The following is a 25,914-nucleotide window of genomic DNA, read 5'->3' on the forward strand; positions in this document are numbered from 1 at the left end:
CTGACTTGGCACCGAATACTCATTGAAACAATCGACCTTGACAAGACTGTTTTCTGTTGTATTAAACTTGGCCTTTTCAGCTTCATCCCAGAACAAGATTCATCATATCAACACTCGATACATGAAATAGAGAAGTTAAATAATTACGTAAATGGCAAGAGCTGAAATGAAGATCAGAGCGGTCGCCTATGAGGCGTCTATTTGGCAGGAATGAAGGCGCCATGAATTCTGAGTATCTACTTTAATTATAACCTTGACTTTAATGCCTTGCACGTCAATCTGACGGGCGTCAAGGTGGTGTTTAGTCGAAAGTGGCTGCCGCCAACGGCTGGCTGAACACACTTGGACGTCCAGCTTTGATGCAAGTTGTCTTTTAGTGCGTCTAAAAATGCTTGTTTCACTGTTTCTGATTTGGTAGCGGGATGAACTTTGACAGGCGACCTTTAACTTGATCAAGTTGCTGCTGGACCCTCATGCAGTATACAAAGCTGGCGTTGCTAGCGTGAGGGAGGATGTTTGGGTATTATTAGGAAGAGGTTGACTGAAAACGAAATGGGTACTGTGTGATATAAGACTCGTGAGGTACAAGAAGCTATATTCACACGTCAGAGGTAATTGTGAAAATGATTGGGTGTTTGCTGGAATGCAGGAGAAGCTGAAACATTATAGCAGGTTGGTTATCCCAATGGTAAATTCGCCTTGTTATGAAAGTTGCGTCTAACAAAAGTCTCTTTACAGGAACGCTCTAATTGATCATTCCCAGCCAAGGCATATTGGACATTGCTTAATTCACATTACATATTTTTGAGATTTCACTCTTGGTTAACCTTGAGGCCTGCCTCGGCCCATTGCGGTGTCACGGGCTCATGATTCCCGGAGAATTTTTGTCCATCAAACCATAGCTCAAATCTGAGGTCTGCGGGCGCAACAATGACACGGAGATCAAACCTGCAAATGTAAAACTTGTATCCTTTGCGGAACCAGATGCCTCGTTTCTGTTTGAGCAGGAGCTGGTGCTGTTCGATGCCCTCCAAGTTGCTCTTTACTATGCACAGTTTGGTCACACCGGCTGTTGCCCAATGGCTCTGTCAGCGACTGCTTCTTTGCGATGAGTGTGGAAGAAACGCACCGTGTTTTAAACTCTTTGGTAGAAACGATGGCTCGTTCTGAGAAACTACTATATCTGCGTTCCAGCGTCTTGTCGTGTCGTCCGGTCCAAGACGGTACTCGAACGATTTCACTAGAGGAATGTTTGGGTCGATCACATCTCCCTGTGACAAGTCTTAATAAAAGTAGACATATGCAGAGGCATTCATAGTTGTTTGCTTACCTTTTTGATAATCCACTGAATCTGATTTACAGCCCATTTCTTCTTGGGATTCCACTGGTCTTGAACGACGTCTTCGTCAAAATGTGACGCCGGTGAGTACATCTCTCTTACAATAATGCCGTAACTGGAGCGAGCGATTCGTGCCGCCAAAACGGGAACGTTTCCTGTGTCCATCCTCTGCTGATGATCGAGAAGAAGGCCTCTCACGACGACAAGCTGCGGGTCGTGACATGGCACTACTGCGACTCTCATGGCGTTTATGTGTGGGTAGGTGATGAGCTGCTGTTGTATTTTGTCGCGTACGTAGGCGGAACTACCGAGGCCACCGGATAGAATCATGTAGTCCTACAAACAAGTTGGCATTTTAACCTCTCACAATTCTTAAATAAAGTGGAAGCACTCACCACTTGCTCCGTGTGTCCATGTTCGGCCAACCAGTTTAATTGCTCCGTTATTCGTTTCATGATGCCATCAATCTGAAGGTCAAATAGAGACTGAATCTCGGCCCTGCTGTTTGTCAGTCCAATTACAAACGCCACTGGAAACAGATTACCAGAGTACCAACATTGTGAAAAGCATTCGGCCGTTTTCGACGCCCAGTCCAGCATGGCTAAACTCATGCGATACGCCTTCTAATTGAAGCTTAAACACGGGCTGCATATAAACTCTTTCGCCAAACTTGTGCTTTAGAATCTTGAAATGATGACTCTTTGACAACCGAACAGCGAAATCATTGGGGAGCTGGGGTCGCATATTGGGATGTCGGGCCAATCTCTCCATGATCAATCGAACAAATGCTCTGTCAATGAGAGTCGACCCAATCCCGACTCCCTTGACAGCAGACATCTGTGCCATCTGGGGAAAATTGGGATCACTTGATGTAACTATCATCAGCGCCAAATCTGTTGTTCCTCCCCCGGCGTCAACCGTCAAAAACAAGCTGCCGCGATGAAATGCCACTGGGCTTGTCTTGAGCGTTGCAACAGCAGCAGCTTCAGCCTCGGTGAGGTCGACCTGGGCCATGTGCCTCGGCCCTTGTACGCCAAAGCCTGCATCTCGTATGATGCCCTTGAAGATGTTGATAATCTCCATACGCGTCCATGTCGTGGGCACGCTGAACAGAAACGTCACAGCCATGTCTGCCCAGCCACCAACGTGTCGTTTGCCAGTCTGCGTCTCGATAGTCTCCTTCACATGGAGATATACCTGGTGGAGATATTCTGTGGCAAACATCTGGGCCTGTCTTGGACTCTCTGGAACATTGGAGAATCCGCGTTGCTGAGCTGCGACGAGTGTCTCTTCATCGATGAAGATTTTGAAAAAATCTCGCCGGGTTTTGCCTGGCAATGTTTCATCGTCATCATCACATAGATAGCCCCAAGATGACAAAGTCCCATCGCTATTGTATATCAGAGTTGTTGGGACTTTGCGCTCTCCTCGATCACCGCTGCCAGGCCAATCATTGACGACCTGGATTGGTGTCTTTGGGGTCATCCATGCGACGCCTTAATGCCATTGTCAGCGCCACGCATCTCTCACAGAGCTGTAGCAGTTGTTTCTTGCCTGTATAAGTAGTGCCCAAGTCAATTGACACGATAATGTCTGGCTTTTCGGCCATCTTGACATCATTCCCGAGACTTTGGTTCGATGCAACTCTCGTCTGAGCACTCATCGCCAGCCCCCAAGCTCTAATCTCGTAACTAAAGTATATGTCACGAGTACACCCATCGGAGTGCCCGTCAATAGATCGATAGTTGCAATTCATCCATTAAGAGCAAAATTACGAGGAGCGACGAGTGCAGCTGCAGTGTTACGCTGTTGGTTGTGCTCTGTTTCAGTCACCCTTGTTCGGTGATGCATTGGCCTCCAAGCAAACAGCAATCCTCAGCTGATCTATCCCAGTGCGGTGGAAAGGGATTCAAACGCTGGCAAAGAACCCTGCAAGCTTGGGGAAACGTGGCACTTTGGCGCCAATGATGTGAGCAAACGGCCTCCGCAATCCGCGAATCTTAGTTGGCCGTTGATCCGCGACTAGCTTGTGGATCGCTCTCTCGTTGTGTTTGTTGATGATATCCGCAGCGGCTCAGGGCATTGAATCCGTTGGATAGGGGTTTCTTGACTGATAATGAATAAGTTTTGGTTTAATGCATGACATTCAAATACGAGATACACGGGAATTCAGCACATGATTGTGCGGCTCTCCATCTCTAAGCCTTTCATTTAGCTGTTCTATACCTAGATGATGACTCTGTTTTGATACATCCTGTATCTCTGTTCATATCGATATTCCAAAATGTCAACAAATACAAGTTTATTTAATTGTTCCAGCCTTGACGGGGGCACAACTACTTGGTTTCCTTGTCCCGCCACAACCGCTACGAAGCAGACAACGACCACTTCGAAGGAGACGACAACCACCACCACTGCTACCACCACCACCACCACCACATCACCAACTTCTACTACGACAACTACGACTCAATCCACTGATACGACTTCTACGAGTCCCACTCCAACCAGCCCAGATGGCACAACGGGCCTTCCTTCTGATACGTCCACCAGTGTGGAGGAAACTTCTACTGCTGTCCCGAACCCAGATACAAGCGTTACCAGCTCTCTTCCTACATCTTCACAGACAACATTGCCCCTTCATCAACATGCATCTATCTCTACAGGTGCCACCGCTGGAATTGCGGTCGGCTGTGCTGCCGCCGGCCTCATCATTGGCCTTCTCGCCGCTCTCTTACTGTTCCGCCGTCGAAAGGCCAGAGGGGCCGCAGACATAACCCACGCACCTATTCTTGTTGAGCCCAAAGAGCCTCCATCGACGGAATACCTTGACGGGATTGGATCTGTTGCTGGTACTCAGCTGGGGCAGTTTCTCCTCGATGGAGCTCCTGACCAAGAAATTGTCAGCGAGTTGCAAGCTCTGGGCGAGCTCATCCGTCAGCATGTGCAAGACTACTACACTCTTCAACCAGTGGACGCCAGTGTCGGAGAATTGTCGCAATCGCTTCAAAATCTCGGATTGGGATCGAGTGGTTCGGGATTGAGTACAGAGGAAATTGTTACTTTATGTTCCAGCAGCTATTCTCGTCAGATTGGCCTGCGTCACGTCATTTCGACAGTCATTTTTGGAAGCATCGACTTTCACACTCGTAGCAGTCTGTCCATGCTTCCCGGACCAGCTGCTGGGTTGCTTCAGTCTATCCCCGGAGCTGAATACGGTGGTAACAACAATCTGGGTATGTATTCTCCGAGAGATAAACACAAAGACAAGACTAATGTAATGCGTAGCATTTTCCCAAGCTCTTCAGACATGGCGTCGCCTCTCTGCTTTTCTCCTCCATCAAAATCGCAGCCAACGAACCTCTTTGCAAGTGGACGCCTTTACAGTTGCACCTCAAGCTCAATTGGTTACCGACTCTCTAAACAGTTTCTTGAACGTCTTTGTTATTCCAGGACAGAACAGTCACCAGACAAGCCATCTCCAAGAAGTTGCGATGGAATGCGCAAAGCTTGGCTACGTCCTGTTCTCTCACCCGGTGGATTGGAAGTTTACTTTTGAAGGGCTTGGGAGCAATACGGCGGATACGCGTGCCGTTGTAATCTGCCCCGGCTTAGAAAAGTGTAGCGATCGTGATGGAAATCCTTGTCGGCCGCCACGAAGGGTTGCAGCCCCGGTTGAGGCAGCTCTCTGATCTAGGGATATACAAGAGGCTTTAGGATTGCAGAGTCTCTTGATACTACAGCACTATTCTTTTGATTAATAATACTCGCATTAATACGCGAGTCGCACATCTAAAATGACTCTTCAGCGTAGAACATTGTGATAGCCGTCGCTAACGAACAAACTGTCGGGGAACTTGTCTACTGGAAGGGCATCCACGGTGCCGAATCACAAGGCAAACTATCAACCCTAGTTCCTCAGCCGCATTTTTTTGCAGACATATCCTTCAATCTTTCTTATCGCCGATTGGGGGCCGTTCGAGTTGCTCGTATACACAAATTAACTCGGGTAGATGCATGTATACAGGGATGCAACTGGAACCTCATTGGTAGCCTCGCGATTGACAAAACTTCGAACCAACATGCATATGCGCGAGCGGAAATATGCAACGTATTCGGAATGCAAAAGGTCGTTTGGAAGAAGATTTGCGTACCTCGGACATTTGCCCCTTTCCAGAAGATCACAAGCAAGGGCTCCTTGAAACTTATCTCGCCCGTCAAATGATGATGAAAGCAAGATCAAGTGTTTCAAAGTCTGAGAGTCACCCATAGCGACAGATCAGAAGCGACGGTTCGACTGCCTAGAAGCCCCTGCCAACACGTTTCTAGCTTTCCTTTTCTCCGAGAACTGATGGAATAGTTGGCCGATCATGTCTGGAAGGAATAGCTCGCTCGTTACACGACTGGCCAATGCACGGTCAGCTTTATTCTCCGTTCCTTATTGTGTCATGGGATTTCCAGTTGGATCCTTTGTCTCTGGCTCGGCTGTTCCCCGCAGTTCTCTCTCGGACGCAGATTTTTCGACGACTTTCCTCTTTGTTGGGAATGATGATCAACGTCTTCTCCTCCATTCGCTCAACCTACCGCGCTGTCAGTGTGGCGATTGATGGAGAGAATATCTCCAATGACATGAGACGCAGTCTTGAGCTTGTGCGCACATGCAACCAAGATTTACAGGAGCTCATTAGGCTCCGCAATGAGCATCTTGGTCTTCTTGAGAAACAACCGCAGACACTTGAGCGTCTCAACTCAATCATCGAAAAGGTACACAATGGACTACTCGAGGCATCTCGTATTGTGGAAAAGTATCGACCAGAGCTGCATTCTGGGAAGAAATCGCTACAAACTCAGATAGCATGGGCTCATAGAGACTCTCGGGAATTTCAGGCCTTGGGACCAACAATGAGCCAGCACAATGCGACAATTCTGGCAGAGATTAGCTTCCTTAGAAGCCTGACCATCATCACCACACAAAGCAAACCTGACGATGCCAAGGAGATTGAGATTCTTGGCTCAGATGACAAGACACTCTTTAACAACTTGGAGCTTCTACAAGACTTCATGGGCGATGTAGCAGGTACTTTGGTAGCCTCGCCAAGTATAGTGTGTGTCAAGTTCTGACGTGTTGTAGGTACTCGAGATCTACTTCCAGCATCATCACCAGCACAGCCGCCACTGCCTGCTGTCAAAGTCAATGCAAGGGCAAGCATGCCTAACCTACTGATGAATCAGGAATACTGTGATCTACCGGAGCCTGTTGTTCCAAACATAATTCCGCATCAGCAACCAATCGCCAGTCTATTCGCGCCTGAACAAGCATCAACTCTGCGAACACTAAGTGGGCAGACACTTGAAGATGGCAACCAGCACAACAGTCGCGTAGTCGTGAACCAGGCTGATCACTCTGGATTGTCTCTTTTATTTGGCGATGAGTTGGATCTAAGCTTTCGTTTGTTGCCCAAAGTTCAGCCTCAACACTCTCGAGCACACTCGAGCGACTCGATGGATAAACCCTTCATACCAATAGTTTCGCCGTCCTCAGTAAACGGAGAGACTGTCAACTCAACTCCATTGACAAGATATTCTCTTGCTTCCAAACCATCTACACTGTCTGTAAGCTCGATTGGGACCTTCAGTCCACAAAGCCCCGAGCCTTCTATGAGTCGGCCGCATGTATTTTCACTCCCGCCAACGTCACCTATCAATACAACACAATTAGCTTCACTATCCACAACTGCTTCAACATCAGAATCTCAACAAGACGCCTGGTCAAGACCACGAACCCTGTCATTTGCAGAACGCTATGCGAATTTGGCCGAAGATTCAGGCCGGGAGGGCCGGCGATACCGTCCATGGCGGCCGTACAAGAATGGGAATGTCTATGAGCTGCAGGGAACGGAAATATCTCCAGAGGCACATTCATCTGCTCAATCCACTACTTCACTATTACATAGATCAACCACTTAGTGCCCGACTACTTGCCTACTTCAATCTGTCACTATTTGTGGTCACAGCCACAAAATCATCGCCGTTGCGAATACATATCTTATACCACTATAATTACTTCAAGCTTAACATTGTCACGTAGCTCTCATTCTTCTACGTCGTCACGTGAAATCTGAGCTGACCCTTTCTCAGGTTTACAGTGAAAAAAAATTTTAATAGACGTTGCTACAGAGCATGACGGATCTATCCATCTAATAACTCAATCCTTTTGCGAAACTCATACATGGTAGCACGTTTAAGCGCCACTGGCAACGTTAAACATGCAGTAGTCAATGTTCTTGTCGTTGTTCGTACCACCATTGTTCAGAGCATACGTGGGAAAGTTGTACGACTTTCCGCTGGCACCCAGAACAGCGAAACTGAGGATAAAGACAATGACCTGTGTGCCACCGTCCATTGCGGCAGAGATTAAGTAGTTGTACTTGATGAAGAGGGCGGGGTGGTAGCGGCGAAGGTAAAACTGGGCAAAGATTCCGAGGCCGAAGAACATGAGCAGCGACGAGTTGACGCCGACGCAAAGCACTCCAGCGTACCAGATAATGATGGACGTATTCACATCGCGAAATATCTCGCGTTTCGTCAGCTTCCAGGCCAGCCAGAACGGTATCGGAGCTGCGAAGCCGAGAAGATATGCCAACGTAACCCATTGGTAGCGGCTACCAACTGAGAACATGTCTTTGGCTAGGGACCAGGCCACGGCAAGAGTGTTGTAGCCTTGGACGTTTTGGCCTGACCAGATGTTGGTTCCATCAATCGACAGAAGCACCTCCGTCTGGTTGTCTACAATGCTCACCATCATCACGTAGTCCATGATGGCGCCAATGACGGTACCAAGCATCTGAGCAAAGAAGGTGGCTTTGGGCGGCAAATGGGCCAGTTGAGCCAACTTTAGATCGCGAAGCAGCCACTGGCCTTGCTGAATACCGTTGAAACCAAAGACGGTGAAGTACATGTTGGCCAATGGCTTTCCCGGCAGCAGATAACCGCCCAGCATCTGGATAACGGGCTGCTGGTTGAACTGGAACCCGGTAAGCCCCATCTGAGCACCAAAGAAGAGGATGAAGAGCGCGGCAAAAATGTTGGACACAATGAATCCCCACCAAGGCAGCGTGGACTTGATCGCGTACAGCGTGGCAATACCAATCACAAAGGACAGGAGGAGAACGACTCCGTACCACCAATTTGGCACTTCGGCATATCCATTTTGCATCATCAGCTTGTAGTGAGGGTCCATCTCTTCGTCTTCCAGAACGAGTTGCCGTCGAACCTCTGCATCGTTTTCATCCTTGTTCCAGAAGGCGTATGTTGATGGCTTGAGAAGGTTCTTGAAATTGGAAGGGTGCAAGAATGCCCAGCCATTCTTGATATCGTCGTAATTCCACAGCAGCATATGAACAATCGCGGCCGTAATGCCGATGTTTGTGGTGAGGAGATAGACCACGTATGTTCCAGAGAGATACGGAAACTCTTGTTGGGCAACAAGAGTGCTGTTGATGGTGTTATCGTGGTTCAGAACAGCCGTGAGATTGTACTCGACAAAATTGGTCGCGTTAGATGAGCCGTCGTAAAGCAACTGCGATAGAAAGGGGAAGTCTCCAGACCGCCAGATGTTTCCGTAGTAAATGCTCATGAATAGCACAATGCACAACAGGTATCCGACAAAGCTGTTGACCAGTGTATATAGAGGAAACCAGAGAGGCGAATTCAGTCCAGCAATGTAGTTCCAGTCAAAGCAGAGGCCAAGAAAACCGAGTCCCTCGTTGTTCTGCGCTCCTCCAAACAGGTTGGTAAACACCAGGCTATCTTGCCGGGCCAGGCACGGGATCGAGATGCCCTGGAAAATGGGCGCGATCCATAGCGGGATAATCTCCCAGAAGAAGGCGCCGCTAAAGACGTACGAGAAATACTTGAGGCGCTGCTTCGTCTCGGCCTTGTCGCGATGCAACGTCTCCAGCAGCGTGTTGACGGGAATATTAATCGGCCAAAGCATCTTGACTGGCTGCACAAGCACCGTTCGGAGGAGGCCCGCGATGCCGTACGCCAGAAACTGCGAGGCGATGACGAGAAAGATGGCGGCACCTTGATTCGGGTTCGATCCGTAGTAGAGTCGCTGTGCTGCGAGGATTTGCGTTGCTACTGCAGAGGTTGAGCCTGCTGATCCCATGATTACCATGAAAGCGTGCTCTTTGGAGTTGAACTCGGCGGGGTTGAGGAAACGGCATATCCGGGATATGATGCCGTTGCCCTCAGGTCGTGGGATAAGTTGGAATGGCATCGCGAGAATGTATGCAATGACAGTGAGGAACACCACGGATACGTAGATTACCTGAGGCTTGAAGTAGAATATCTCCTGCAGTACGGACGAGAAGATGCAGAGGATGAGGCCTGAAAGTAAGAAGCGTTGTTACTTGCAATTCAAACAGTAGAAAGTCTGATGAGAACCTGATGATGGAACTCACCAATAAGAATCGCGCGAAATGTCCATGGGGTATCATTTGGGTTGTCGTCGACATGCAAAACGTGTGTGATCAGATCCTTTGCATTGTCGATGACGGTGACCTCGCCAAAGCGATTCTCCTTCCTAACGTCGTAGTCGCCATCATTTTCATCGTCGATGATGCTAATGGTCCTCTCAATGTCCGAATTCAAGCCAACCTTCTTTTCGTCGTTTTGAATCTCCGTCTTCTCTCGAGTTGCTTCATCCTGCTCCGGACGCCTGCTGTCAGGAGTGATGTGATCCTGTTCGCTGGCCATGTTGCAAGGATTGATCCCCGGCCACTCAACCTTTCACAAGCGACGTGAGGGAAGATGGCACCATGCAAACACTCAAAGCATCTCTGAGAAAAGCAGCCATTACTGGGAAATCAATGTGGCTTTAAACGACTCGACTTACACAACTACACGCAGTATCAACGCACGGGGTAATATGTGGAGTAGCAAAAGTTCCGATGACCAGGACTCATTGCCTGAAATGGTAGGAGGGGTGCAAGAACTAATACGAATTATACGAAGAGGGTCCTTTTTTGCACTCTGCCGGCATCTAAAGTCCGATTGCTAAATTTTCATTCGCTGGATTTTGGAAGAATCGCTGATCCGGCAATAACTAGGGCTTAAGGCGGCCGAATACCCGTTGGAAATGGAGTGTAATAATGCCAGTGGCTAGATAACGGATAGACTACCCGTCCTGAGAAGATCACACAGAAGGAATCAACTGTAGAGCCAAAGTAGAAGACTCAGCAATGAGGGTTGTTTAACAGAGGCCGTTTGTATATCTTATTAGCACTTGAAACAACTTATCCTCTTCAAACTTATTATAGTGCATCAGACCTGGAAATTCTTGAGTTCCTTGCCACAAGCACGCGACCGATCAACTGTTACCAGCTTATCCTCTGTGGAGACGTAGCCACTCGAGAACCGGGCAATGAATTTTCCAAAAGAGAAAGAAGGAGCAAAAGTGCCACTCCTCCACAGGTTCTTTTGATGATTTGCAGAAACTCAGAGTAAACGAGATGCCGATGAGCCGGATATGGTCAGCCTAACATCGATTAGGATATATTAATGCTACTGTACCCTTGGAATTACATGGTCAGTCATGGCCACCCCACTCTTGCTGGACTGGACACTCTGTGTGACAGACTTTGCATGCTTTCCCACGGCCTGGGGCTCTTCGTTCATCATATCTTTGTATTAGAGACCCTAAGGATATAGTTACAAGTAGAAGTATTATGCTTTTTTCATTGAGCAATACGACGGCAAATACTACATGCATTGCATGCATTTAACCTGGTATCTGCATCTCGATCTTCTTAATTAGCCAAAATGGAACGACAGCATCTATACTCCCAAATCTCGACCATGTTGTCTGGTACACCGAGCTCAAACTGGCGACTCTGATTCTCACTGATGCGTAGATATTCTGCATCAGGAGCCTTTTCACCCGCCTCCAGCCTGAAAATGGTTGCAATGTCGGCTTCAACTGTTGACGGTGACGCAGAAAACTCCCGAATCATGGCCTTTGTCTCGTTGAGACCTGCAGCTGGAAACAGAGCGATTCTACCGGCAATCTCATCTACTGCTCTGCGAAGCTTGGTTTCTGACCTGTACATTCTGTTGACCCACCCAATCTCTGCAGCATTCAGAGCATCAATTCCACTGGAAGCAAGCATGTATTCTGCAGTTCTCTGCATCCCGATTAATCTCACAAGATGTTGAATGCCACCGTTCCCGTGGACTCCACCAACTGCAACTTCGGGAGCCCCCAGAATTGTGTTGGGGCCCGAAAAGGCCATGTCGCATTGCACAAGAAACTCATTGCCCGAACCGGTAGCTCGCCCGTTGATTTCAGCGATAAGAATCGTTGGAAGGGATTTCAGCATGCCGACAATGGCCCGATTCTTTGTAAAAAGCTCTTCTGTGTAAGACTCGTTGAACGGAGGGTTGGTACCAAATAGGACTCCATCATAGTGGCCCATCGGAACTCGGGATCAGCGCTAGCGAAGATGATGACCTTGGGCGGAGGAGCAGAAACCGTAATGTTTTCAGGCACAACAGAGGAAAGCAAGGGTGATGAGTTTGTAGTCATAGAGATTGGTCGGGGGGTTGTCTATGAGGACGCGTAGAATTGTGCCATTGTGGGATGTTGTCGTTGTTAATGTTTCGAAACCGGTTGGTTTGGTGCGTTCCCAGGGTAGGCGACGGTTGTCATGTTGCTGAACTGGGTTGCCGTTGATTAATGGTAAGAGACTAGACAAGGCAAAGAGAACAAGGCTTTTGTAGAATGGATATATTTTTGCGATATGATATTTTCTTGATCTTTCGTGTTAGTGTGGAAAGTTGGGTTAAATATTTGAAGACATCGAAGCAAAAGGAAAATCTTTATACTAACAAACTCGGATATTTATATAGAGCATTCTTTCACAAACTCAATCCAAGCTGTATATAAACAAGCTGACATGACTACACAGTATAATGCTGATGTTTGTAATTGCTTTTATTTTTTTATATCCTTTTCCTCTTTTATGAAATATTTTTGTTAGACTACCGGGCATTGAACATGGCGTATAACAGACTTGCCCGGCATCTGAGGACTTGATAAGTCCACACTCCGCTGTGGCTCAACCGATTCCAATAAGCAGCGCCTCTCAACTAATCGATTGCCCATTTCGGAAACTAGATGTGGATATCATAGATTAGTCAATTTTGCTTAGATATCTTGACGATTCGAATACTTGTTTCGGGATAGATATGGAAGCTCTTCGCCGGATGTGAGCACATTTTGAAATACGGATTGCGATACTTTTGCGTAATAAAGGAGCTGATATAGTACCTCTGTTAATGCAATTATTTGGCGAGGTAAAGAGTGTGGGTGGTATTTTGCATGTATCAGTGTCTACGTACTCTCTCAGCCGCTCACCATATATTACCCCCGCCCGTGCCTAAAGAGCCCAACGAGATTGGTGCTCTATCATTGGGCTGGAGGAAGTGACAATGGTTCGCAAGGCGGAAATGGTTCGCATAAGGCAGCGGAGATGGACTTTTGCCCGACCTCCCCCCAGCCTCAATATCTCTCGCTGTCTCATTATGATCCAAAGACCCAACATCAGCTACCAAGGTTTCAGTGTATCCGTTTCAACTCTGCAATAGTCATGACAGATCGGGACTTGTACACGGTTGGATGGATTTGTGCCATCACCGCAGAACTCGTCGCAGCCTTGGCATTTCTGGACGAGGAGCACGACCACCCGACAGACCTGGATCCAAATGACTTCAACAACTATGCGCTTGGCAAGATTTCCGGCCATTACATCGCAATTGCTTGCCTACCCGACGGCGGAAATGGAATAGCTGCTGCTGCTGGCGCTGCGACTAATCTATTGCGAAGCTTTCCAAACATCCGCTTTGGATTAATGGTCGGCACCGGAGGGGGTGCTCCAACAAGCCGTCACGATATCAGGCTCGGCGATGTAGTTGTCAGTACTCCTGGAGAGGGCAAAGGAGGAGTTTTCCAATACGATTTCGGCAAAACCATCCAGAACCAATCTTTTGTTGAAACAGGCTTCTTGGATCAGCCCCCACAGTTGCTACGAACAGCGGTAGCCGGGCTGAAGGCTTACTACGAAACGAATGGCCATAAGCTTACCGAAGAGGTCGACAAGGCTCTTCAAAGGAAGCCGCGACTACAAAAGGCATACAGTCGTCCACAGACTGGCGATATACTGTATAAGTCTGCCTATACACACATATCTGCATCATCAGAAGATTGCGAGGCATGTGACGACGATCCTTGCAACTATATACCACGACGTCCGAGAGATGAGAACGACGACGATCCTGCTATTCATTATGGATTGATTGCTTCCGCCAATCAACGGATGGAAAATGCAATAATTCGTGACAAATTCGCAATGGAAAAGGGCGTCTTATGCTTTGAAATGGAGGCAGCGGGACTGATGAATCATTTCCCATGTCTTGTCATTCGTGGGATATGCGACTATGCCGACACTCACACAAACGATAAATGGAAAGGATACGCATCCATGATGGCGGCGGCGTACGCGCGAGATCTCATCCGCCGACTTATTCCTGGCCAAGTGCAGAAGGGGAAAACAGCAAATGAGATTTTACTCAGTAAGTTTAGCTCGTACACCAAGGCGAGCACCAACCTAACCAGGCTACCTATGTAGGAGGTTTAACGGGCCAAGTGAGCGAGCTTACTCACAACACCGACAAGATCGCCTATAAACTTGATCTCGCGAAACTGTCAATCGCCGACGGCGCAGAGTATGGTTCTTACGCGGACCAGCACGAAGATGAATGCCTTCAAGGAACTCGGACTAAGATTCTTCATGATATTGAAGAGTGGGCAACGTCATTATCGAGCAAATGCATATTCTGGTTAAATGGAATGGCGGGCACTGGAAAATCTACAATATCCAGAACGACAGCGAGAAGCCTCCGAGAAAACAACCTATTGGGTGCCTCGTTCTTCTTCAAAAGGGGTGAGGCGGACCGCGGAAACGCTACACGTTTTTTCTCGACCATCGCATCACAGCTTCAAACTAAAATCCCCGGAATGGCCGATCATTTAAGAAAAGTCATCGAATCTGAACCTCAAATATCGACTAAATCGCTGAAAGAGCAGTTTGAAAGACTGATGCTTGAACCAATATCCTGCTTGAAGCCTGTTAATAGCCAGCCTTCAATCTTGGTGGTGGTGATTGATGCCTTGGATGAGTGTGATGAGAACAAAGATGTCCAAACCATACTTGATCTGATTCCGCGGCTACAAACAAGTAAATGTATATCCTTTCGAGTATTTATCACCAGCCGCCCAGAACTACCAATTCGACTTGGGTTCAAAGCGATGGAAGAGGACGATCATCAGGACCTCATCCTTCATCAGATCCCTGAAGCCGATATTGAATACGACATTCGTTTTTACCTACAACACAGATTTTCTGATATTCGCAAATCCAGGATGCTACCACCAGAATGGCCTGGTGAGACAAACATCAACACTCTTGCCAAGATCTCCATTCCTTTATTCATTTTTGCCGCGACCATGTGTCGTGTGTTTGATGACCATGACCTGGACCCCAAAAAATGTTTGGATGAGTATCTGAAGTATGAGGCGGAAGACTCCAAACTGGACGCGATATACCTGCCAGTGCTGAACCGAATATGTACGAAATACAGTGACAGTGACAGACGCAAAGACCAATTCATCCAGGGTATTAGGGAAGTGGTCAGTGCGATCATTCTTCTTCGAGATCCATTGCCAATTGTCTCGCTCTCGAAACTCATTGATATTCCCACTGCGGAAATCAACTTAAGACTGAATTCATTGCACTCAGTCTTAAATATCCCTAATGATGAAACTTTGCCGATTAGGCTCTTCCATCTGTCATTTCGTGACTTTTTATTAGATCCTCAAACTCCTACAAAAACGGCAATCTGGACAGATGAGGAAGCTACAAACCATAAGCTATTTATTCAGTGTCTCAACATCATGAGCACTTGTTTGAAGCAGAATATCTGCAATCTCTCAAGCTACTCTATCAACCGCAAAGATATAACTAATGAAATCATTAGCCAACATTTATCACAGCCGTTGGAGTATTCGTGCCGTTATTGGGCTGAGCACTTGATCCGAGGTGAAGGCCGAACAGAGAATCTCCAATCTTTTCTGGAAATGCACTTACTCCATTGGATGGAGGCAATCACTATTTTAGATTCCGTACCAGGACTTATTCTAGATTTAAGATATCTGAAGGAGATCGCACAGGTATGTTGTCTTTCGCGGGGCACTACAGTGGCTGGCCCTGTATCATTATTTACTGATGGACTAGGATAATTATGACCATGAACTGTCAGAGCTCGTTCATGACGCTATACGATACATTCTCAGAAATGAAGACATAGTAAAGGAAGAACCCCTTCAACTTTACGTTTCGGGATTACTATTTGCCCCAACATCATCTGCAATTAAACGACACTTCGGCCGAGAATTGCCAGATTTCATCTCGATGACACACAATGTCGATAGTTCCTGGGGCGCAGAATTAGGAGTACTCCCAAGCTCTGAACATCCCACCTGCGGGGCGCTTTCCCCAACTGATTCAATACTTGCAGCTGCGTATAAGGATTTGACGATACGGCTCTGGAGCACTATGACAGGCCAATTCCTAAACTGGTGGAAGACCGGTGAATCGACTGGTGAATCGACTGGTGAATCGACTGGTGAATCGACTGGTGAATCGACTGGTGAATCGACTGGTGAATCGACTGGTGAATTAGGCCCGATCCGAGCCATTGCATTCTCATCAGACGGTAAATTGCTTGTATCCTGCTCTACCGGTCCAGGAAAACTACAGTTCTGGGATACCGAACATGGCACCTTGCATAGCAACTTTGATGAGGATGTAGCTGAGGTTACGTCTCTGGTCTTTACTGATAACAATCGAGTGCTGGCGTCACCATCTGAGAGTTGGGACTTTTTGACTTGGGATCATGCCACAGGTATTCAGCACCACACGCTCGCAAATCCTCTCTCGGAAAATGCGTATACGAAATTTTCGCCCAACGGCTTGATACTAGCATGTCGTGATTCTGGAGCGGTTATAGATCTCTGGGATGTCAACACAAATGATTTGCAACATACACTGGTGGGCCATGCCAGCTTTATTTTATGTTTAAGTTTTTCTACAGACGGTCGATTATTAGCCTCCGGTGACGAAGAGGGCACCGTAATTGTTTGGGATACGACCTCAGGAGTTCAACGGGAGCACATAATGAAGCATATGGGACTGGTTCTTGATATAACTTTCTCACCGGGAGGGCAACTGCTGGCGTCAATTCATGGGCATTTGGATCCGGAAACAGATAAATATGAAGACGAAATTGCTGTTTGGGATCTCAAAGGATACAGTTTGACCCAAATTTTGAGAGACCAATATGGAAGTACTCTTTTTATTCTCTTTTATCGACACGATGAAACCCTGATATCTGCCGGCGGACCTATTAGGCTCTGGGATGCCACTGATGTATCACAAAATCGACAACCACATGATTCTCGTGTCACATCTATCGTCTTTTCACTCGATGGTCAGCTTCTAGCTACTGTGTGCCGTACTGGCAGAATCCTCATCTGGAATGTGGCCAGTGAAAGCTCGATTCAGAATCTAGGGGACCGGTACAACGGTCACGTTTTGGCCTTTTCACCCTGCAATACGATGTTGGCATTCAGTTCGTCCCCTCAAGTCATCGAACTATGGAATATCAACACAGAGGCCCAACAGTCTAGCATTGATGCCTTTGGTGAAGTCTATTGTGTCGCCTTTTCGCCAGATGCTCAACTAGTAGCATGTCTGGTTGGCTATCAAGACATCAAGATTTGGGATATCTCTACTCGTACATTGAGTCTTACTATACGCAATTCATATTTCTATCCGCCTATTAACTCAATTAGCCCCCATGGCGTAGTGGCATACGCCTGGAGGTCTTACGGTATTTCCCCGGGTATTCGTAAGGCAGTCGGTTCAAATCCGGCTGGGGGACCCCACGCTAGCAGACTAACCATCCTGCTTATCAAATGGTCAAAACGCCGCGACACTTGGGTCCTTGGGCCGGACCCAACGGCTGCTGCCCGAAGTCGATATATAATCGGGCCGTACCCTGCACGACAGCAGAGACCTAGCCTAACAGTATTAAACTAAGGCCGTTGTCCAGTACGAGAGCTGGCGCCGCCCGGGGCGTATCCGGGAAGTTAGGCTGGCAGGCCTCCCCCGCGGCAAGGGGCCACTACGAAGATATAGAGCATTAGATACAGCCTACAGCAGCTATAGACTGACTGACGTTACCTATCTAACTAGTAGGCAACCTTCCTTAAAGGGCCGAGAACAGGGCGGATTCGGGCTGCTATAGCCGCGAACTATAGCAGGATATAAACCGCTTTAGCAGTAGAAAGGGAGTATAAAGGTTTTTATCTTAGTAGTAGGTATAGGTTTTCTATAGAGGGTTTTTCCTACTATAAGGAAATACGCAGAGAGATTAGAAATAGCTACTGTTAGTTAACTAGCTATCTAGAGTAATATTATTATTATTATTATTAACTCAATTAGCTTTTCCCCCAACGGCCAGTACCTTGTTTCCTCCACCCTATTCCCTCATCATAACCCACACGAGCGGCTGATTAAGGGGTTTCGTCTCCCCAACACAGACACAGCGGAGTTTGACTTCTGGATTTCTGATATAAAACTTTACTTCGGCCGTGATGACACTAACAAGATTCATGACTTTCCAATATTCGAACTTTGGACTCCACAAGGAGACTTAGACCGAGAGATGGTCCCCAAACGGAATTATGAACGGATAAATGGCTTGCAAACCCGACTTGAAGTAAATGGAGAGTGGCTCTGTTACAAGGACAAAAAAGTGCTCCGGCTTCCTGATAGCCGTCGTGCCGACTGTTGGGCCTCTAATAAAGAAACTATTGCCATTGGGCATGCTTCTGGAGGGGTTACAATTATTAAAATTTCGCCGCAAGCCGATTGCAGTGAGTTTTAATAATATCTGATTATATGACAAGTATACGACGATAGAATCGTCTTGCCTGGTGAGAAGACTGACCTAAAGCACAGACGGGTCATATAAAAGAAAGTGTATGACCTATATACAAGTAATCTAATGGGGTTTTCAGGGCCCTAGCTCAATCCAAAGGTTTTTTAATCAGTCAGGTGAAAGTATCCTGACTTTTTTTGCATTTTGTGGTTGCGGATTAGCAGCTTGTCTTCTCTCGATGCGCTTCCTCTTTCTGTCCTCTTGGAAAGAATGCCACGTTTCATTCTCAAGGATCTCATCTACGTTTGGCCGATCTTGCGGTTTCCATGCCAACATTTTATGTAAGAGACTGGCAAATGGCTCCTTGATGATTCCCTTCATAGTCTTCTCTCGTAGAGTAAAGTCTAACTTACCCCGAAACTCCCCTTTCATCTTTATGTTGTCTGGGAGCACTACGAAAGCAGAGAGCCATGATGCGGCGAGTGCCCATACATCGGCTTTGAAACCGTCCAACACTTCAGGGTCTTTTGTCTTCCAAATCTCTGGAGCGACAGAGACACTCGCCTCACGAAATCCAATCGGCTCAATAGGGAGAGAAAGACATGCCCTCAGAGAAGGAGATTGGTTTGAGGCTGGTATGGCGTCGTCAGTGACTTCTAATAAAAGTAATGACTGCGGTATAATTGTGCCGTGGGTTACTCGTCGCCGGTGTAGCTCTGCCAAGCCCAATAGAGTATGGTAACAATGTAAGAGCTGTTGTCGATAGTTGACTCCTGTCCATTTAAAAGATCGAAAATTATCCTTGGCCAGAGGAGTAGAGTAATGTACTTGGGAACAGCAAACAGGGTCCTTAGCTCCGGTGAGAAAATCCCCAGTCAAGTGCTTATGGTCACACCATACACTGACAACGCCGAGCAGGCCGTTTTGTGGTTTGTCATGATATTGACTGGCTATAAGAAGCTGTTTGCGTTCTGCTTTTGAAAGTTTATCAAGTCGCAAGGTTGTTACCGCAACTGGCTCTCCCGTGTGGATATTGACACCTGAGGTCCTTGATGTGTGTGGTATGGGATGGAGCCAGACGTTGTGAGACGTTCTGCAATACACCATGGGTGCACAGCCAAGAATCTGCAGAGGATCGAGGCCATGATCATCATGCCTGGGTTGTTGGGGTTGCACTTGGCTGTTCTCTTGACCCCCCTCTGCGGTGACGAATTCCAGGAGGAAGCGATATTCCCCAAAACGAAGGAAATTTCGGGCTCGCCGCAGGACACAGGTTTGTCTACCAACTGGCCGTAACTCAATATCTTTATCATGAATGCCGCCTTGCTCGTAGATAATCGGCCGTTCATTGCATCGCGACTTGACAATGAGCGCGCCTGATTTGACAAAGTATAACGACGCTTGAATCGGAGCAATGGATCTGCGCGCCGTCTCGATGCCTAGGGTTTCCCCCGGCGGGCAGAGCAATATTTCGGGTTCGCGACTTGATGCTTCACTTCCCATGGCTGGGCCAGCACCAACTTCCCAGAGCGGTTCGTTTGCGTCATAATTGCTAGGCAGCAGCGAGGGTATCTCCAATTGATATCCAATTCTTCTTTTGTCGCATTTGAGATTCGACGGTGCCGCGGTGGTATACTAAAGACTCTCAAGAAGGTGAATGGCGCTGGTATTGGCTGCGGAGAAGAAGATGGAATGCACGGGTTGTTGGGATGACTGGGATGATGACGCTGAAACTGTTGTCTCCCTTGACATTGTGAGTCACAAGAAGAATGTCTTGGACATGAAGCATGCCAGATACAACAAGAGTCGAGGCAGTAAGGAGTATAACCCAAGTAAACTACAAGGCAAACAAACAGAAGGTAGGTAGCAACTACTCACAACTGGTAGCAACTACGTAGCAAGAATCAGCAACTACTAGCAGGTATTGGCGGCTACTTTGGACGACAGGTAACAATGGGCGGTATGCACATGGGGAAAATAACTCACGAGATATGGTATTACAGGAACCAATATACCAGCTCTACTACATTGTGAATTTCTACACGGGATTTTGCTCCCAAAATGCACGGCAAGACACGCAACGCAACAACCCCGCGCCAGGCATCCATCCCTCCAGATGACCGAACCTGCATACAGCGTGCATATATAACTCAAACAGCGGTGTGTTTCTCACAACTGGTAATAACAATCTTGTTCCGATCGATGTATGTGGCACTGTTTTGTTTATGTGAAAAGCACGAGACGAGATAAACACGGCAAAAGTCTCCAACACAGCGCGTATACTTAGACTGTACAGACCCCTGTCGCTCGAACGTTGGCGCATTATTACTCCGTGAAGTTGGATGATCATTCTTTTGTTATCACGTGACTCAACTCACGTCTGGCTGCCTATTGTGCGGGTTTAGCAGCTTCAACTCCGTCTTGTAAACGACTTCTCCCACGACGGTCACCAACACCAACGTTGTTTACTTCGGTCTCCTACACAACACTCCATTAACCGCAATCACAATCAGCATGGCGAAACGCAAAGCTCAGTACAATGACATCCGCGATCCGCCCCCGCAACCTAAGAGAATCAAGTCATCAGAACCATTCATCCAATGCGGGCACTTTAGGCTCAATCTCGCCAATGGACATTCGCCACCTCTACGACCAGCAAGCCTTTCACGATTCAGCAAACGCAAACTGTCGCAGTTCTCCCTGACCGAGCCATCGAACGGACCATCAACAAAACGAAGAAGGACGACATCACGGGATTCAGCAGGCTGTAATCGCGACTCGAGTCCTACTGATTCACCCGTGGAATCAGACATCGAAACTTCTGAATATGATTCATCCCCGCGTCCGCCCGAGCCAATATCGTCCGGTGTTGAGCATCCTCCCTCAGAGGGGGGTGATGCAATAGACGCAGAAGCGTGGCCTGATCAAGACGGTGCCTCGGGGGAAGATTTCCTTCGTGCTCTAGCGTGGCCAGGCATTGAAGATGCCTCAGCGGAAGATTCCTCAGAGGACGGTGCCTCAAGGAAAGATTTCCCTCGTGCTGAAGCGCGGCTAGGTCTTGAAGATGCCTCAAGGGAAGATGCCTTGAGGGAAGATGCCCCAGGAGTGGTCGCGTGGACAGACCCTGAAGATTCCTCGGAGGAAGATTCCTCGGCGGCAGTACCCCCAGTGATGGAAGCGTGGCCGGATCGAATAGATTCTCCCCCGAGGGAGCCAAATCCAGTGTGGGCCTTTTATGACCGGCTCTTCACAAACTCTCATCGTGCGATGATGATTCGCGAGGAGGAAAGACGCAATGGCCGAGAGCAGATCCGACCACGCCGCAGAGCCCAACTACCAAGCCCAGCACCTTCTGATGGGGGCACAGGCGGAAGCAATCCTACGTCCACTGGTCCTCCTCCAGCGAGCCATACGGCACCAGAGCCCCCTGCATCACCAACAGTGCGTCGTCGTCGCCTCAGCTTGTCACCCGAAGAGACCAAAAGACCCTCGCGTCAAAGCCCAAGAAGACGGCAGCCACGCAGAAAGAGCAGACAGAGTCAAGGCCAACCACAGGAAAAACCCTCTCCAGCCGTCATTGAAGACTTTTTGCAGTCAAAACGGGCTTCTAGGAGAAATGTTGAGTGTACGTTGTGGCAACTAGATGACAAGGGCACGGCACGCTTGGTAACAGTAGCACACGGGCGATAAAGTCACACCCGGGGGGGTTCAGCTTCTGAGCGAGAGTCGACTGGACGGCATACCCGTTAACCTGGCAGGGCCGGGGGCAGCGGGCAGCTTTTTCAGACAAACTGACTACCAGCACATTGTGACTGATTCATCTTCTGGCATGGTCGTCAATCTGACAGGGTCGGAGGCAGCGGCGTAGCTGAAGAGGAATGCAAATCACGATGGAGCTGGTTCCAAGCACATGGTCGTTATCCCGGCAGGGCTGGGTGCAGCGGCGCAGTGTTTGGACAGCTTATGGGCTAAATCTCCCGGCTACTACTAACACCAAGATGGAGGGCAATGCTATTTCTATGTTTATGATACCCCATAGTGATTTTGTATAGATTGATTCGTAACTGTCATGAAAGCCAGCGTATATGAGCATTTGACTTGCAACCTATGCTGCTTCTCCTGACTGCTTCATTATATGTCTGCTTTATATATAACTATCATCAACTATGGCCGGCAACACTAAGTCCATACGCAGTAGTATTACTATTATTAGAGGCAAAAAGGACCAGATGTAAACAGTCTCGATGCAAAGGAGGTTTGAGGATGATGGCTGATCTCGGTCCAGTTGCTGAGACTACTACTCGTAGAATATAGGCGTACTGAGTGAATCAGCATAGAGCTTGAGACAGGGATAACTGACAGCATACTTGACGATGACTTCTTTCAGAAACCCACCAACTCCCAAGGCATCAACACCGCCTCTCCTCTCGATCATCCAGGTAATTGCCGCAAGGTGGGCACGCCAGGCGTCGACATTCCCAATTGTAAACTAGAGAGGAACGAGGGTCAATGAGAAGCTGAAACTAACATATCAAGCCCGGTGTAGTAAGCTAACCTCATCAATTGCCATTATCATGACCTTTGCAATGGTGGCATCACTCATCTGAGTCGCTGTGGTGGCTAATGAGGCATTCGTTGACTGGATGCACTGCAGTCGGTACTTGGTTGACATATCCGCATAATCCTGATGTGGATTCAATACTCCCAGACTATGGCAAGACTGTAGAAATAGTGCAGCCATGAGACCACGGTCCGAAAGAGCCAATGGGATCCAGTGTTTCAGCTGCAGGTCTATAAGCCACCGACTGGAGCTGTTTCTATTCTTGTGACAGCTGCCATTGCTGAACGGTATAACGTAATTGACATCTTTATTCATAGGTTTCTTAGATATGACCAAGATAACTTTGAAAAGGATAGACGTACAGTGAAGAAGGAGGAAGCCTTCCTTTTCAGAGAAGCCTCCACATGGAGCTACAGAAGAGAGACCAATTGCCTGGGGTGAGCGAGACAGTGCCATCGAAGGTACTGTTGATGTGGGCTCTTCGACAGCCTCCTGGCTATTACTAGATGTAATGTTAATTGAGCTGACCGCTGTGTCGCCTCGTTTACCGTCGGTATTCTGTTTCAGCTGCTCGATCCTCTTAGTATCCCCTTTTTTGCCCTGCGGCGGAGCGGCTTTGCGCAACCTGCGTGCACGTAGACGTATTTCTTTTTGTGCATGTGATCGGATCTGACTTAAGCTGCTTGAGGTGGTGGCATCCCCAGGATGAGTGGTGTTGATGAAATGCAGGGCAGCTGGGCGGTCCATCGGCTTCATTGTTTCTCCACGTTAGCCCATCTTCCTCATCTAATCAATGACGTTTATGTTTGACTCTTACGCGTTCTCTGGCAACTCACGGTCGAGACTTTGCTGAATGTAGAATGTGTTGGATTGGGAAAGGATATAATTCAATGAAAGGATGTTGAAAAAGGTTGAGTGCCTGAGATTTGTAATCTGTTAGTGTCGTACAGGATACGACACAATTGAACAAATTCCTAAAGCGGAATTTGTTGACAGGCTAACTGAACGATGGGCTAGTAGAGTTGTGGGGTCTCACCTGCTATACAGACGTGTAAGTTAATGATCCTACTGCTTCTTTGGAACAACTTCCTAACAGGGCGTCTGTCTGGTCATTTAGATACGTAGATATAAAAGGATATAAAGTCAACGTATTTCACGCTGGGACTATACTTTCCAACTATTCATAGGATTGAAGCTCTTTTATAATTTCTAATCACTCGGACTTCCTCACTATGGGAAACAAGCAGGAGTCAGAATTTCCTATCCAACTGAACCTTGGACCTGCCATTCGCCAATGGTTTTACTCGCAACTCTTCATAACTCCCTATTACCCTACAGACTCTTTCGCTGGAAAGACGGTTATAGTCACTGGTTCCAACGTCGGGCTAGGCTTGGAGGCCGCTCGTCACTTTTATCGGCTCAACGCCGCGAAAGTCATTCTCGCGGTTCGCACCGTCTCCAAGGGCCAGGCCGCCAAAGAAGACATTCTCAGGAGTGTCACGTCACGAAACGATGCTGAAGCCATCGAGGTCTGGCCACTTGACCAGACCAGCAACCAATCCACACTCGAGTTTTGCGAGCGTGTTCAGGAACAGCTGCCCCGTCTCGATGCTGCGGTACTCAATGCCGGCATAAACACCAAAGAATTTCGAGTAGTCGATGGATACGAGCAAGTCACACAGGTCAATGTGCTCAATACGTTTTTGTTGGCGCTATCGCTACTCCCCAAGCTTCGGGACACCAAGGCAGAGTTCCCTGATGCAACGCCTCATTTGAGCATTGTCAGCTCAGAGGCGCATCATCTTGCCAAATTCGATGAAATCAATGCTGCGAACCTCTACGAGCACTTAAATAGTGAGGCCTCATACAGCCAACAACCAAGATACCAGGTCACCAAGCTTCTCGAAGTTCTCTTAGTCCGCGAAATCGTCACCCGGCTAAAGCACAACTCCAACTTCACTGCGCATCCCACAACTATCAATTTGGTGAACCCTGGACTCTGTTACAGTGCTATTAATCGCAGCGGTGTTAAGCCTCCGCTTTTGATCCGTCTCATCTACAAGATGCTCGCGCGCACGACTGAAGTGGGCGGTCGGTGCCTTGTGCTCGCTGCCGCTGCGCCAGATAGTTCTCATGGTGAATGCCAGAGTGACGGGAAGAACCAAGATGTTGCGCCTTGGATTTATACTACCGTGGGTGAGAAAGCACAGAAGAAAGCTTGGGAACAAACTGCGGTGATTTTGGAACAGAGGAAACCGGGCATTTTGAAAGCTGCAGGACTGTGAGCAGGACTGTGAAAGTTGGTTTCGTCTATTCTCACGAGCATGGTTCTGTGTATTACTGGATATTGTGCAGGATAGCATTTGTATCATTTCTTTGTGTCTGAGGCTAATTGATCGTGGAATGTTCTCGTTAGACAAAGGCTTCTTTCATTTCCTGCCATTTATCTAGCAAAGTGAAGCTTCTTTGGAGGTGGGCAATAGAGCAGAAGCTTGTCACTACAAAATACAGAGACTTGTTATATTACACATACTTCATGGATAAAACTATGGTCATGCGGAATTCGCGTCGTGACATTTGCACCATTTGTGAACGTTCAACATGGACATATCCAAATCCGATACCCCTTACGCATCGAATGACCCGGATGTGAGTTACCCGCCATCAAATCTCTTAGCAATTTAGTAATTATTACCTTTATGGCCGTGTAGCGGCTGTCCCTATGTGCTGGATAAGGACATATCCCAGATCTTAATAGTCTTGTTGACCGAAGCTGTTGCAAGCGGGTGTGAATCCCTTGGCGCCCAGGACGCAAATGTCACTATCTCTGTTGAGTTACATTTTGGTAATGAGAAAATGCAGGTCGATTCTTGAGTAGTCATTTAACCCTTGATTAAAAGCCAGGGGCAGTGACCTGCACCACCAACTGCACCACCAACCAACCAACCCA

At 47.8% G+C, this 25,914-nt stretch overlaps 9 protein-coding genes across 9 annotated transcripts; 5 read left to right on the forward strand and 4 right to left on the reverse strand.

Moving 5' to 3' along the window:
* Positions 1-812: 812 nt before the first annotated feature.
* Triagg1_9107 (uncharacterized protein) lies at positions 813-2,824 on the reverse strand (the record flags this gene model as incomplete). Its single annotated transcript, XM_062904029.1, has 5 exons — positions 813-1,069; positions 1,130-1,271; positions 1,331-1,675; positions 1,735-1,837; positions 1,884-2,824. 5 exons carry the CDS (start codon positions 2,822-2,824, stop codon positions 813-815), a joined length of 1,788 nt encoding a protein of 595 aa, XP_062751880.1.
* A 799-nt stretch (positions 2,825-3,623) lies between these two features.
* On the forward strand, positions 3,624-5,031 carry Triagg1_9108 (uncharacterized protein; the record flags this gene model as incomplete). The annotated part of the gene is made up of 2 exons (XM_062904030.1): positions 3,624-4,575; positions 4,628-5,031. The coding sequence occupies 2 exons, from the start codon at positions 3,624-3,626 to the stop codon at positions 5,029-5,031; spliced, it is 1,356 nt and encodes a 451-aa protein (XP_062751881.1).
* Positions 5,032-5,749: 718 nt separating this feature from the next.
* Positions 5,750-6,460, forward strand: Triagg1_9109 (uncharacterized protein; the record flags this gene model as incomplete). Its single annotated transcript, XM_062904031.1, has 1 exon — positions 5,750-6,460. The coding sequence occupies one exon, from the start codon at positions 5,750-5,752 to the stop codon at positions 6,458-6,460; it is 711 nt and encodes a 236-aa protein (XP_062751882.1).
* A 1,120-nt stretch (positions 6,461-7,580) lies between these two features.
* Triagg1_9110 (uncharacterized protein) lies at positions 7,581-10,099 on the reverse strand (the record flags this gene model as incomplete). Its single annotated transcript, XM_062904032.1, has 2 exons — positions 7,581-9,730; positions 9,805-10,099. 2 exons carry the CDS (start codon positions 10,097-10,099, stop codon positions 7,581-7,583), a joined length of 2,445 nt encoding a protein of 814 aa, XP_062751883.1.
* A 1,052-nt stretch (positions 10,100-11,151) lies between these two features.
* On the reverse strand, positions 11,152-11,817 carry Triagg1_9111 (uncharacterized protein; the record flags this gene model as incomplete). Its single annotated transcript, XM_062904033.1, has 1 exon — positions 11,152-11,817. One exon carries the CDS (start codon positions 11,815-11,817, stop codon positions 11,152-11,154), a length of 666 nt encoding a protein of 221 aa, XP_062751884.1.
* Positions 11,818-12,990: 1,173 nt separating this feature from the next.
* Triagg1_9112 (uncharacterized protein) lies at positions 12,991-17,559 on the forward strand (the record flags this gene model as incomplete). Its single annotated transcript, XM_062904034.1, has 3 exons — positions 12,991-13,972; positions 14,029-15,629; positions 15,694-17,559. 3 exons carry the CDS (start codon positions 12,991-12,993, stop codon positions 17,557-17,559), a joined length of 4,449 nt encoding a protein of 1,482 aa, XP_062751885.1.
* Positions 17,560-20,917: 3,358 nt separating this feature from the next.
* On the forward strand, positions 20,918-22,271 carry Triagg1_9113 (uncharacterized protein; the record flags this gene model as incomplete). The annotated part of the gene is made up of 2 exons (XM_062904035.1): positions 20,918-22,028; positions 22,096-22,271. 2 exons carry the CDS (start codon positions 20,918-20,920, stop codon positions 22,269-22,271), a joined length of 1,287 nt encoding a protein of 428 aa, XP_062751886.1.
* Positions 22,272-22,700: 429 nt separating this feature from the next.
* On the reverse strand, positions 22,701-23,711 carry Triagg1_9114 (transcriptional regulator family: Fungal Specific TF; the record flags this gene model as incomplete). The annotated part of the gene is made up of 4 exons (XM_062904036.1): positions 22,701-22,722; positions 22,771-22,892; positions 22,959-23,269; positions 23,327-23,711. The coding sequence occupies 4 exons, from the start codon at positions 23,709-23,711 to the stop codon at positions 22,701-22,703; spliced, it is 840 nt and encodes a 279-aa protein (XP_062751887.1).
* Positions 23,712-24,196: 485 nt separating this feature from the next.
* Positions 24,197-25,249, forward strand: Triagg1_9115 (uncharacterized protein; the record flags this gene model as incomplete). Its single annotated transcript, XM_062904037.1, has 1 exon — positions 24,197-25,249. The coding sequence occupies one exon, from the start codon at positions 24,197-24,199 to the stop codon at positions 25,247-25,249; it is 1,053 nt and encodes a 350-aa protein (XP_062751888.1).
* Positions 25,250-25,914: the final 665 nt, after the last annotated feature.

This window comes from Trichoderma aggressivum (genome assembly GCF_033847375.1).
Source record: "Trichoderma aggressivum f. europaeum strain CBS 100526 chromosome Unknown scaffold_049, whole genome shotgun sequence".
Lineage (NCBI taxonomy): Eukaryota > Fungi > Ascomycota > Sordariomycetes > Hypocreales > Hypocreaceae > Trichoderma > Trichoderma aggressivum.